The sequence below is a fragment of the Apodemus sylvaticus genome, chromosome 7, assembly GCF_947179515.1.
Source record: "Apodemus sylvaticus chromosome 7, mApoSyl1.1, whole genome shotgun sequence".
NCBI lineage: Eukaryota > Metazoa > Chordata > Mammalia > Rodentia > Muridae > Apodemus > Apodemus sylvaticus.
In genome coordinates, this window is record NC_067478.1 from 27,874,305 (window position 1) to 27,888,272 (window position 13,968).

At 38.2% G+C, this 13,968-nt stretch overlaps 1 protein-coding gene across 2 annotated transcripts in view; it reads right to left on the reverse strand.

Moving 5' to 3' along the window:
* Positions 1 to 13,968, reverse strand: part of Xrn1 (5'-3' exoribonuclease 1) — a 104,317-nt gene that overhangs the window by 58,877 nt on the left and 31,472 nt on the right. For both annotated transcript variants that reach the window (XM_052187626.1, XM_052187625.1), the window contains exons 15-19: positions 13,734 to 13,853; positions 9,770 to 9,939; positions 8,087 to 8,207; positions 7,893 to 7,991; positions 3,948 to 4,051 (exon numbers count right to left, since the gene is read on the reverse strand). In XM_052187626.1, the coding sequence (XP_052043586.1) occupies positions 3,948 to 4,051; positions 7,893 to 7,991; positions 8,087 to 8,207; positions 9,770 to 9,939; positions 13,734 to 13,853 (614 nt within the window). The remainder of the gene's footprint in view (positions 1 to 3,947; positions 4,052 to 7,892; positions 7,992 to 8,086; positions 8,208 to 9,769; positions 9,940 to 13,733; positions 13,854 to 13,968) is intronic.

The following is a 13,968-nucleotide window of genomic DNA, read 5'->3' on the forward strand; positions in this document are numbered from 1 at the left end:
GAAGAAAGCAAAGATAATCTTTAACAAATGATGTTTGTGAACAAATATATTATACAACCTAAATCTGTAAAATTATGCAGATTAATTTAAATTAGATCACTGACTTAATGTAAAAGATGATAAAACCATATAATATTTGAAAGAAAATATTAGCAATCTCGACTAGATCTAAAAGAGAGAACTAAAGTTTACTGATCCAAACAATAACCCTCAGGATTTCTCACAGAAACACTAATGCCAGTGGACGCAAAGATGCGTAATGATAGCGGCTTTATTAATATCATTCAGTAAAGAGCACACTAGGGGATGTATGCAGCATTAGGGGAAAGGAGAGTGGACAAATACTGGTTTTCTAGAATCAAAATCCTATGAGTGAAATTTGGCATGTAATAACCTGAAAAAACAACTCTGATCCAATTTCTTTGAACGAAATTTAGTTTTACTTACACACAAGTAAAAAAGATGACAAGATTTATATGAAGTAAATTTAAAAAGAAAGAAAGGCCTGTCTAACAATTCATTGATTAAGAGACTATGAACTTAAATAAAGTGGCTAAAATTATTCTTTTTTTTATTCGATAGATTTTTTTATTTACATTTCAAATGATTTCTCATTTTCTGGCCCCCCACTCCTCCAAAGTCCCATAAGCCCCATTCCCTCCCCCTGTTCTCCCATCCACCCCTTCCCACTTCCCTGTTCTGGTTTTGCCCTATACTGCTACACTGAGTCTTTCCAGAACCAGGGGCCACTCCTCCGTTCTTCTTGTACCTCATTTGATGTGTGGATTATGTTTTGGGTATTCCAATTTTCTGGGATAATATCCACTTATTAGTGAGTGCATACCATGATTGATCTTTTGAGACTGGGTTACCTCACTTAGTATGATGTTCTCCAGCTCTATCCATTTGTCTAAGAATTTCATGAATTTATTGTTTCTAATGACTGACTAGTACTCCATTGTGTATATATACCACATTTTTTGCATCCATTCTTCTGTTGAGAGATACCTGGGTTCTTTCCAGCTTCTGGCTATTATAAATAGGGCTGTTCAGCACTCTGGGAGGCAGAGGCAGGTGGATTTCTGAGTTCGAGGCCAGCCTGGTCTACCAAGTGAGTTCCAGGACAGCCAGGGGTATACAGAGAAACCCTGTCTTGGAAAAAAAAAATCCAAAAAACAAACAAATAGGGCTGTTATGAACATAGTGGAGCATGTATCCTTATTACATACTGGGGAATCCTCTGGGTATATGCCCAGGAGTGGTATAGCAGGGTCCTCCGGAAGTGACGTGCCCAGTTTTCTGAGGAACCGCCAGACTGATTTCCAGAGTGGTTGTACCAATTTGCAACCCCATCAGCAGTAGAGGAGTGTTCCTCTTTCTCCACATCCTCACCAACACCTGCTGTCTCCTGAATTTTAATCTTAGCCATTCTGACTGGTGAAATCACCAGGTGATTTCTCAGATTTCAAGGTGAAATCTCAGGGTTGTTTTGATTTGCATTTCCCTAATGACTAATGAAGTTGAGCATTTTTTAAGATGCTTCTCAGCCATCCAAAGTTCTTCAGGTGAAAATTCTTTGTTTAGCTCTGTACTCCATTTTTAATAGGGTCATTTGTTTTTCTGGGGTCTAACTTCTTGAGTTCTTTGTATATATTGGATACTAGCCCTCTATCTGATGTAGGGTTGGTGAAGATCTTTTCCCAATTTGTTGGTTGCCAATTTGTCCTTTTGATGGTGTCCTTTGCCTTACAGAAACTTTGCAATTTTATGAGGTCCCATTTGTCTATTCTTGATCTTAGAGCATACACTATTGGTGTTCTGTTCAGGAACTTTCCGCCTGTACTGATGTCCTCAAGGGTCTTCCCCAGTTTCTTTTCTATTAGCTTCAGAGTGTCTGGCTTTATGTGGAGGTCCTTGATCCATTTGGAGTTGAGCTTAGTACAAGGAGATAAGGATGGATCAATTCACATTCTTCTGCATGCTGACCTCCTGTTAAACCAGCACCATTTGTTGAAAAGGCTGTCTTTTTTCCACTGGATGTTTTCAGCTCCTTTGCCGAGGATCAAGTGGCCATAGGTGTGTGGGTTCATTTCTGGATCTTCAATCCTGTTCCATTGATCCGCCTGCCTGTCACCATACCAATACCATGCAGTTTTTAATCACTATTGCTCTGTAGTATTGCTTGAGGTCAGGGATACTGATTCCCCCAGAATTTCTTTTGTTGTTGAGAACAATTTTAGCTATCCTGGGTTTTTTGTTATTCCAGATGAATTTGAGAATTGCTCTTTCTAACTCTATGAAGAACTGAGTTGGGATTTTGATGGGTATTGTGTTGAATCTGTATATTGCTTTTGGCAAAATGGCCATTTTAACTATATTAATCCTGCCGATCCATGAGCATGGGAGATTTTTCCATTTTTTGAGGTCTTCTTCCATTTCCTCCTTCAGAGTCTTGAAGTTCTTGTCATACAGATCTTTCACATGTTTGGTAAGAGTGACCCCAGGGTACTTTATACTGTTTATGGCTATTGTGAAGGGGGTCATTTCCCTAATTTCTTTCTCAGCCTGTTTATCCTTTGAGTATAGGAAGGCTACTGATTTGCTTGAGTTGATTTTATAACCTGCCACTTTGCTGAAGTTGTTTATCAGCTGTAGGAGTTCTCTAGTGGAGTTTTTTGGGTCACTTAGGTAGACTATCATGTCATCTGCAAATAATGATAGTTTGACTTCTTCCTTTCCAATTTGTATCCCTTTGACCTCCTTATGTTGTCGAATTGCCCGAGCCAGTACCTCAAGTACAATATTGAAAAGATAAGGAGAAAGGGGGCAGCCCTGTCTAGTCCCTGATTTTAGTGGGATTGCTTCCCACTAAAATAAGACAGAGGGGACTTGAGAGAAGGTTCAGTATTTAAGATGGCTGTTCTTCCAGAGGACAGAGGTTTGATTTTGAGCATTCACATGACAGCTGAGAACTATTTAAAACTCCAGTCCTACACCCTCTTTTGGTTTTCACAGAGAACAGTTACACACATGACACAAAGATATATCTGCAGGCGAAACACCCATATACGTACATAAAATGAAGGAATCAAAACAAAAGAAAACAACAAAAGAAACCAAATAAAGCAAACAAACCACAAGGCAATATAGTGTGTTCCAGAGAAGCCAGAGCCACAAAGCAAAATTCTGACTCATTGCTTTGTTTTAAAAATTAATGTACTACCTATTTTAGTAGGTAGAAGCACCTTAGTGCACAGGTCAGACAAGACACAGAATCTATGGTAGAAGGAGATAACGAACTACCAAATGTTGTCCCCTGACTTCCACTGCACTCCCTCACACACACCTCTACTCATTCATTACACACACATACACACACACACACATACACACACACACTAAATCAGTGTATTATTGAAATAGAATCTGGAAAGAATATGGAAAATGAACAGCTATATATATTACTAATTCTTTTGTTTTGTTTTGTTTTGTTTTTTGAGACAGGGTTTTCTCTGTGTAACCCTGGCTGTCCTGGAACTAACTCTGTAGACCAGGTTGGCCTCGAACTCAGAAATCCGCCTGCCTCTGCCTCCCAAGTGCTGGGATTAAAGGCATGCGCCACCATCAGCCGCCATGGCTCATGTTACTGATTCTTATCAGTAAGAGAAATACACTTGCTAAATAACAAACACAATGGTTATTGCTCTGAAAAGAATTAGGTTATAAAACTTACAAACTATTAAGAAGAAAAGAAACTAACACAATATAATGTATCTAATATGCCAAAGCAATGCATAAAATAAACTGTCAACAGTGGTTAACATTCAAGTGGCGTGAGTATAATTCTGGACCACAGTGTACATGTTCTTATAATAATTTTATCATTCAAAATAAATGAGTTACGAAAGAGCAAAACAAATATAACAAGAACCATGACTGTATCTTACTTAGTTTCACCATCTGATACTGCCACAACTCTAGCTTCTTCAAGATGAGGCCAGTTAACAAAGACTGACTTTCCCAGCACTGTCGAAGCTATGTTCTCTATACTCTAAAAAGCAAAAGCAGAAAAGTTCATTCATGGTTTAAGTCCAAGAGACAACTTTTCAGAGGCAAATTCTGCAGTTCCATTTAGTTCAAATTGTAAAATGAATGAAATGGATTAGTGATCACAAAATTCCCTTAACTACGAAAAATCTGAATTTACTTGTTAGATTCATATTTATCTTTCTTTCTTCTCTGATAAGAAAGAAGACTGAAAAGAATAGAAGTTATATCTCTTTAGATTCATTTTGGTTGATACTTAAGGCAGCATCTAAGAAATATAAGAAAAAGAAGTTTCTCCTATCACTGTGTAGCATGTTATCAAAAAAGGAACATTAGATTTGAAGTTAGGGGGCACAGCTCCAAATTTTGGTTTTATTCCTTTCAGAAAAATTGATCAAATTATGTTTTCCTTTATGCACAAGATAGATAATGTCTTCCCTGTACTGCTGAAGGTAAAGAAAAATAATAAACAATAATAGTGTAAAATCCTTCAAAATATTCTATATTAAGTAAAATCTTAAGTAAAAATTTCAGCATTAAAAAGAAACTAAAGTTTAAACAAATCTTATTTATCTTTAAAATTACATTTAAGTTTTTTTGTTTGTTTGGTTGCTGTTTGTTTTGAAACAAGAAAGGTCGCAGGAAGCCTAGGATGGCCTAGAACCTGCTATGTCCCAAGGATTATGCTGAATTCTCTGCTTGCACTTTTGAAGTGCTGGGATTATAGATGTGCCCCTTTAGCATGTCCAGTTTAGTATGGCTCTGTGCATCCCAAGAAGGCACTCTATCAACAGAGTTACATTCCCAGCTAAGTTGGTAAATGGAGTTCTTAGCATTCACATAGCCTAGAGTTCAGTCCTCACTACTACAGAATAGGGCACAGTGGTTTTTTTTTTTTTTTTTTTTTTTTTTTTTTTTTTTTTTTCTGAGACAGGGTTTCTCTGTGTAGCCCTGGCTGTCCTGGAACTCACTCTGTAGCCCAGGCTGGCATCAAACTCAGAAACCCACCTACCTCTGTCTCCCAAGTGCTGGGATCACAGGCGTGCGCCACCACGCCTGGCCTGGAGTTTGCTTTTTATTCTAAATTTGGGAAACAGAGGCAAGAGGATCAGGACTTCAAGGTCATCCTCAGTTATTTAGGGAATTTGAGGTTAGCCTGAGATACATTAGATTCTGTCTCAAAACAGAAACAAAAAAAATTTTTTTTCTTTTTTTTCCTTTTTGAAAATTTTTACTAGATATTTTCTTTATTTACATTTCAAATGTGAAACAAAACTTTTTAAGTGATAAGAGATGATTATTTTTATATTCCGTTCAATAATCAGATTTTTACTAAAGTGAACATCTAAAACTACAGAAAAGCAATGCTGTCAAAGAAAGTAAGTTTCAATATTAGAGCTAAGTTCCCTCAATTATTCTTTCCTTTGTCTATATGCATTTTTTTATCTCAGCTCCCTATTTTTAGTTAAGTTTTCAATAACAGCACCTTTCCCTCCCAGATTAATTCTTTCTGAAGCTCTAAGTGAAGTTCGCCATTATGTCATGTGTGGTCTTGCTATTGCATGACTCCTTTCCCATTGCAAAGGCATGAAGCATCCCAGGAGCTCTACTTTCTCCTGTGGATATCTTTCTGGGTCATCTTCCTATTCTTTGCCTACGGCTATGCTTTCATCTCCCTTTGTACTAATAAAAATAATTTTTTTTTAAAAAAAGTCTCTCTTTGTCTTTTTTTTGAGATAGGGTTTTGATATGTAGCTTTGGATGGCTGGAAACTATACAGATAAGGCTGGCCTTAGACTCACAGAGATCCACCTGCCTCTGCCTCTGCTTCTGGGGGGGGGGCGGGATTAAGACATGTAGTAGCTAAGAAAGTCTATTTTTATTTTATGTATACATATGACTGGAGTGAGGTGCTTACTCATGGTGGCCCGAGTGGGCAGCAGATCCCAGGAGCTGGGTTATAGATCCTGAGATGGGTGCTGGGGACAGCGTTCTGGGCTTCCACAACAACAGCACACTCTAAACTCCTGGCCTTCTCTCCAGCTACAATCACAGCTTTCTTAGTCAAGGACTTAATGCCTGCCTGCCGCCTTTATTTCTTATGCATCCACTCTTCTATCTCCTGTCTCTAAGAACTGAACTTCTGCATTTACCAATGCACTGCAATGAAATTCAGACAGTCTTTCAGTTCTTACTTTCCATCAAGGTTTTGCAACATAAAGTTTGGCCCCAAGCCTTTGTGATACCACTTAACTTGGAAATCATTCTTTGTAATTTCTGTGTCCTCAAGGTCACTCTAACTGGCCCCTTGGCAGTCTTTATTATTTGGGTATTTCATTTTTTCCCCTTTCATTTTATTTAAAAAAGAAAAAAAAATTATTTAAGCTGGAGAAATGGCTCAGAGGTTGAGTACAGGATGCTCTTTCAGAGGTCCTGAGTTCAATTCCCAGCACTCAATCACATGTGGCTCACAACTATCTATACTGTGATCTGGTGCCCTCTTCTGGCCTGCAGGTATACAAGTAAGGGGAACACTGTACACATAATAAATAAATAAACACATATCTTTTAAAAAGACTTATTATGTATCTGAGTGCTGTGCTTACATCTATGTATGCTCACACCAAGTGTGCCTAGTGCCTACAGAAGCCACAAGACAGCCTTAGATACTCTGGACCTGGACTTACAGACCATTGGAGAAGTTTGGAACCAAATCCCGGTCCTCTCCAAGAGCAACAATTCAAGTCATCTCCCCAGCCCAGGTATTTTCTTTAATGTTGAGATGGTGAACACTGAGTCTAACCTTGTTTTGGGAAATAAATTTCAAGGCCTCTGCCATCCGTCATCTGCTGGGAACTTACACTAATAACATCTGTCTCCAACCTCTAGCTTGAGGAATTTAAGTGTCTATCAGCAGCTTTTAAAACTGAGTTCCATCTTTGTGAAACACTGGTTAAGAAAGGTTACCAGGATAGCTCTAGTTAGGTATCTTAGTAACCACCTTAAGATTTGATCATGATTAATCTTCCAAACCAACAACTTTCCCATTTTAACATTTTTTTTTAAGATTTATTTATTTATTTCATATGAGTACACTGTCGTTGTCTTCAGACACACCAGAAGAGGGCATCGAATCCTCATTACATGTGGTTGTGAGCCCCCCATAAGGTTGCTGGGAATTGAACTCAGGACCTCTGGAAGAGCAGTCGGTGCTCTTAACCACTGAGCCATCTCTCCAGCCCCTATTTTAGCTTCTCTTGTCCAGCAAGCTCCTACTACTTTCTGGCTCGTTAGCCTGGACACTCAGTTACCATCGTCCCAGAGCTACTGCTGCTTCACTTAAGTCCTTATCAATTAAGGCTACAAACGCTGGACTTGTAGGTTTTACTATTCTTTTCTTCTTTTTTCAATTTACTCTAGAATATTACTATCAGATTAACCTTTATGAAGATATCAATTTCAAAATAACAGTCACAGGAGGGAAAGTATAAACTCCTTAGCCTGGTATTCAAGATCCTCTATAAAGCTGCCTCAGTTTCTGTTAAATATAAAGGTTACAACAAAAGATAACACATCACAACGATTTATTTTGAAGTTGAGACTACTTCTTTCCCTTCTGTCCTACCATCTCAGCACCTAGCTCGAGCCTCTGCTTGTCGACACGTCCCTAAGCGCCAGCCAGCACAGTCTCTCTCCTCTTCAGAGTTCATTCATGGCACTAGTTAGAAAGGCTTTCAGGACCATTTTTAAGGCTGAATCTGAGTTATGGCACATAAACAAGTTGGCAGATATAAGCAGATTTATGCATGGCAAATATTCTATAAATAAACAAACAAAGTACTTACAAGTTCATCTGGTTCTGCATTCACTGAAATTTCCAACATCAAGTTTTCACCACGACTACTCTGCTGGAATACTTGAACACCACTTTTCTTCAAAAAAAACTTTAATAAAAGAATTCAAAAATTTTAATTTTAATTCTTTATAATCACTTCACTTTTAATAAAGTGAAAAAGGTCTGAATTAAATAGCCACTGACTTTATGTTTGATGTGTTTCAAGGTAGGGAATCCACAGAAATATAATGCCTTCTGGTCAACCTTGGTTATTTTGTTCTTGTTTATGTCTACGCGCCAAGCATCTAATGATATTATTTTATACCTAGAAAATAAATCAATGTATTTAACTTAAAATTCATACATTATAAGCAATTATAGCTTTCAACTTTTTTGTTATTATTTCACAAGAATCACTGTCCCCTTAAAAGAGAGACAGTGCGGTGCACACAGCTGTAGTTCTAGTACATGAGAAGCAGAGGCAGGAGGTGCTAAGTTTAAGGCCAGTGCGAATTACAGAATGAGTTCTCAGCCAGCCTAAGAAGGATAGGGAGGCCCTATCCATAAACCACCACCAGCAGCAGCAGCAGCAGCAGCAGCCCCAACACACACACACACACACACACACACACACACACACACACACAAAGAAAATGAAAAATTATATGACAAAAACCCTAAAGTAAAGCAAACATAAACAAAGAAATGAGAGCAATCCAGCCTCTCTGTTGTTACTAGTCTAGATACTATTAGGACTGTAGATCTCTATGTTAAGGTTTTCTTATCACACTAATTTAGGATAAGATATATATACACCTTATTTTTAATAACTGAGGGGCAAGGAGATGGCTCAGGCAGTAAAATGCTTGCCTCCCAAACTCGAGGACCCAAGTTCAGTGCCCAGCGTGCACTTAAGAGGCAGGGGCAGCAGCAGGCCTCTGTAATCCCCGTGCTTGGAGCTGGGGACAGGAGGAGCCCTGTACTTGTTGGCTAGCCAGTCTAACAAAATTGGTGATTTCCAGGTTCAGTGAGAGAATCTATCTCCAAGTAAATGAATAAATACAAGCACAGAATGACTGAACAAGCTATCAACCTACACTCATACACAAAGGAAAACAAAAAGCACAACACCGATCTCTTTCATGTTCTAAAAGACTAACATTTCATAATCTATTTTATGTTTCTTTTTACTTTTACAAAAAATAAATACTACAACTGAAAATGTTCCCTCAGCTGTTATATAAACATTTTCAGGGAAGGTAAGAAAAGAGAAAAAAATGGGAATAGAATTTTAATGGAAAGAGAATGAAAAACCAGATTGAAGGAGCAAAATAGAGGTTCTTGATTTTTTTCTTGTCTATGGTTGAGTAGTTGATGGTAGTGACAGGGGGAGTTAGAGTGTAATCCTGGGACAGAGACCAGTTAGAGCGTTATGCTGGGGCCAGAGATGAGTCAGGGTGCAATGCTGGGGACAGACATGGACAATGAAAACAAAGCTACACGCTTTTAAAACAGAAATCATCTATGAAGTTCAGAGATCACTAGGAAGAAAGACTGTGACTGCAGTAGAAGGAGAGAGTCAGCACCTCTCAAGGCAGGAAATGCCGTGGGTAGAGGAGAGAGGCGCCAGTGCGGGGCTGCTCCCTCATCATTACCCTCACTCTGAGACTGCAACATGTTGTGTTGCTGGCTTTGAACTCCTGGGCTCAAACACGAGCCTTCTACCTCAGACTCCTAAGCAGCTGGGACTATAGGTTTGAACTATTATACTTAGGTTATTGGATATCAATTAACTGTCATAAAATATTAATTTTTCCCATAGATATTCAAGCCTATGTTTGTATGTGAGTTCTTTTATTGCTGGGAAAAATTACCAAATGCCATTACCTTGTACGACATCGTTCTATGGCAGGGAACTTTTCTGGCCATGGAGAGGAGTAGGTGAACTCTGTGTCTCTATCATACCAGCACATCAGGCACTCACTGTGTTGGTTTCTTTTCCTTTCTTCTTGTTTGAGGGAGTGGTTACATGTCTCCATGGCTTCCAACAATCGCTTCTGATATAAATAATGGTAAAAGATTAAAAAAAAAAAAAAACCCCAATCTTAACATACAGAAAAGTGTTTTCTCCTTTGTATACTATCTTGCTCTGAAAAAAATAAAATCTTGAGCTGCTAGGATAGCTCAGCAGGTAAGGGCATTTGCCGCCTGTCTGATGACCAGAGTTCAGTCCCCGTGACACAAATGAGGAGAGAAATAATCAACTCTCACAGGTTGTTCTGACCTCTAGTTGCGCAACACATCATGAATGAATGCATGCATACATGTGTGCGCACACACACACACATACACAGCAAGTAAAAGCAAAACAAGGTTTCAGTGTCATTCTTAGTACATATCAAGTTATGGACTAGCCTGCCTTAAAACCCCAGAGACAAAAAAAAAAAACAAACCAAAAAAAAAAAAAAACAAAAAAAACCCAAAAAACCAACAAAAGGCCCAGAGAGAAGAAACTATTGAGTAAGAAGACAAATCAGAAGCTACCAGAGTGTAATGAAACAGGATAAGAAAAAGTAAACTCATATCCAAAGACAGAAAGAACAAACTTAAAAGACAGGTCATGAATCAAAAAGAAGTGTGCCTAGCTGGGCATGTGGTGCTATGAAGAGAGAAAAGCAACTAAAACTAAGATTTCATAAAATAAAAGGAACTGATATAAAACCTAAAAGCATAGGCCCGTTCATAAACATTTCAGTTTAATTTCTTCACTGACTGACTGACCTGTGCACATATATAGGCATGCTTGCCCATGTGAGAGGTTAACACCAATGTGTCTTCCTCTGGCACTCTCCATTTGATGACTGGTTTCATTTTTGGTTTACTTATGTGCACAGGTGTTCTGCTTGGATATAAGTTCATGTGCTAGGTATGTTCCTGCTGCCTGCGGAGGCCAGGGGAAGGCACTGGAACCCCTGACACTGGATTTACAGATGTCTGTGAGTGGCCATGCGGTATTGGACTTGGACCCAGGTCTCATTGAAAAGCATTCAGTGAGCAGGGCGGTGGTGGTGCACGCCTGTAATCCTGGCACCCTAGGAGGCAGAGGCAGGCAGATTTCTGAGTTTGAGGCCAGCCTGGTCTACAGAGTGAGCTCCAGGACAGCCAGGGCTGTATAGAGAAACCCTGTCCCAAAAGAAACAAAAACAAAAAAACAAAAAACAAACCCACAAAAAAAGAAAAAAAAAAAACCAAAAAAAAAAAAAAAAAAAAAAAGAAAGAAAAGCACTCAGTGCTCTTAATTGCTAAGCCATCTCTCTAGTCCCATTATTTTTTAAAATTAAACTATTATGTGTGCACACATGTATATAGATGCATATATGCTATGGCACATGTGTGGGGAGTCAGATGAAAGAAAAGTTAAGAAAGAATCCATGATTCAACATAGATAACCAGTAAACCTTTAACCCTACCAGAGGAGAAAAAGAGAACAAAATCTGCTCCAACCAACCTGGATTTTATTAAACAAACAAACCACCACAACCACCATCAAAAATACTAAGAAAACTATAGAAATTATCAAACCTGTTTTCAGTAATAACCTTAAATATAAATGAAGAAGAAGAAGAGGAGGAAGAGGAAGAAGAGGAAGAGGAGGAGGAGTACAAGGAGGACAACAACAACAACAACAAGAGATGCAGACTATAGCTAACTGGACTGAAAAGAAGGACCCAACTGTTTGTTTTCTCCAAGAAACACCTCACTGGCAAAGGCACCACGTATTGTGATGGGAAAGACTCCAAGTCAGCCTGTCAAGTGAATAGAAGAAAAAAAGCTGATGTACAAAATCCTATATTTGAAAGGGTAGATTTCAAACTAAAATTAGTCAGAAAAGATAGCAAGACCAATATATATTAAGGGAAAATTAATCAAGATGATAAAATGATTGAGATACATCCACTAAATGTTTCAGCTCTCAATTTCATAAAATAAACACCAATAGGCATAAAAAGACAGGTCTTGACAGAATAATAGTGATGACTATGATGGCTATTTTTGGTTGTCAACTAGACTATGTCTGGAATGAACTATAATCTAGATTGAACTACAGTCTAGAAATACAGGGCACACCTGTGAGAGATTATTTTTGCTTAGGTGAATCCACGTCTAGACCTGATCTTTGAGATCAGAAGACACATACGTTTGTCTGGATCTCGAGGAGGGAAGACACATTTAATCTGGACCACACCCTCTGCTGGCAGCCTACTGAAAGCCATGGAAGAAGGAAGCTTTTGCTCTCAGCTTGCTTGCCCTCACCTTGCTAGCATGTCTATTCCTTCATTGGCATCGGAACCTAGTTCTTTGGAATTCTAACATAAACTGAAGACCAGTAAGATCCATCCTTGTGGACTGAGAAACTATAGCCAGCCATTGTTGGATTAGCTGGACTGTAGTCTGTAAGTCATCCCAATAAATCTCACATCTATACTCATTCTATAAGTTCTCCTTCTCAGAACCCTGACTAGTACAGATGACTTTAGCATTGCATTCTCATCTACACAAAAATTAACAGAGAAACTCCAGAGTTAAACCATACGAAGACAAAATGGACATGTAAGGTATCTACCTACAAGAGACATCAAATATATATTCTTCTTAGCAGCCCATGGGACCATCTCTAAGTTCATGTTTTAGACCACAAATCAAGTCTTCACAAATATAAAAACATGAAGGTATGCGGTATGCCCAGCAGACCCAGCACTTGGGAGGCACAGGTTAGAGGGACAGTTTAAGGTTATTCTCAGCTACACAACAAATCAAGTCTGGTCTATGAGACCATCTCAAATAGCCATAAAAGAGTGAATCAAGGTAATTCCTTGTATCTTATCAGATCATAGTGGAATGATACTAGACCTCAATAGCAAAGAGAAAACTATGAAAACCACACAAATACATGGAAACTGAATAATATACACTTGCATGAAGTGGGCAATTGAAATCATGGAGGAACTTTAAAAGTTTCTACAATCAATTTAAAACAGAGGCACAACACAGTACACATTCTGGTGTTCAGCTAAGGGAGTTATAAGATGAAAATTGATGATTATAAGTGCTTACATTAAACATCAGTAATCTCAAATAAATAATACTTCAAGGCTTTAGAAATGAAAGAATAAGACATATCCCCAAACAGTAGGTGGGAAAGAGTTTCTGAGAGGATCCCATGAACATAGGATATGATCCTAAGAATTCAAAACCAAGATTGAGTGAAATCAAGATAGTTTTAATAGTAAAGAAATCAATCTGCAAAGTTAAGAGAAAGCCTACAAAATGGAAAAAAATCTTTGCAGACTATACATCTGATAGATTAATATCTAGAATCTATAGCGACTCTCAAAAAACTACATAGAAAAAATTATTTAGTAAGTAGGGAAATGAACTGGACAGACAGTACTCTAAAGAATCAATCCAAATAGCTAATATATGAAAACATGCTCAACAGTCTTAGCTATCAGGGAAAGAGAAATGAGAAGAACTCAGAGTTTATCTCACTCCAAGTAGAATGACCATCATCAAAACAACACATGACGGGGGCTGGAGACAGCTTAATTGGTAATAGATATAAAAACCATCAAGATCTGAGTTTGATTCCTAACTTGCCCATGTAAAAGGCTGGGCATGGTGGCAAACATTTGCAATCTAAGTGCTGGGTAGAAAGAGACAGGAAGGTCCCTAGGAGGCAAGCTCCAAAAACAAGGTGTCTGATGGTATCTGAACAATTACCCCTAAGATTGTCCTGCCTGCACCAAATAAAAAGATCATGTGTTTACATGTAACTATTTCATATACTCACCTCATCAATAAAAGGTATTAATACCACAGCTTCCCATTCCTGTTGTTTCCCATTTAGATCAGTTTTAAAATCAGGTGGATAATATTCTATAATTGGTGAATCTTCACTGGTCATCAAATGCTGTGAAAATACAAACAGGAAAGCTGAGATATAAGAGATAATATAACTTTTCATTACTGTACTTAGAACATTTCCTTACTTTACTAGGTTGCGACAATGTATTTAGTACATTATA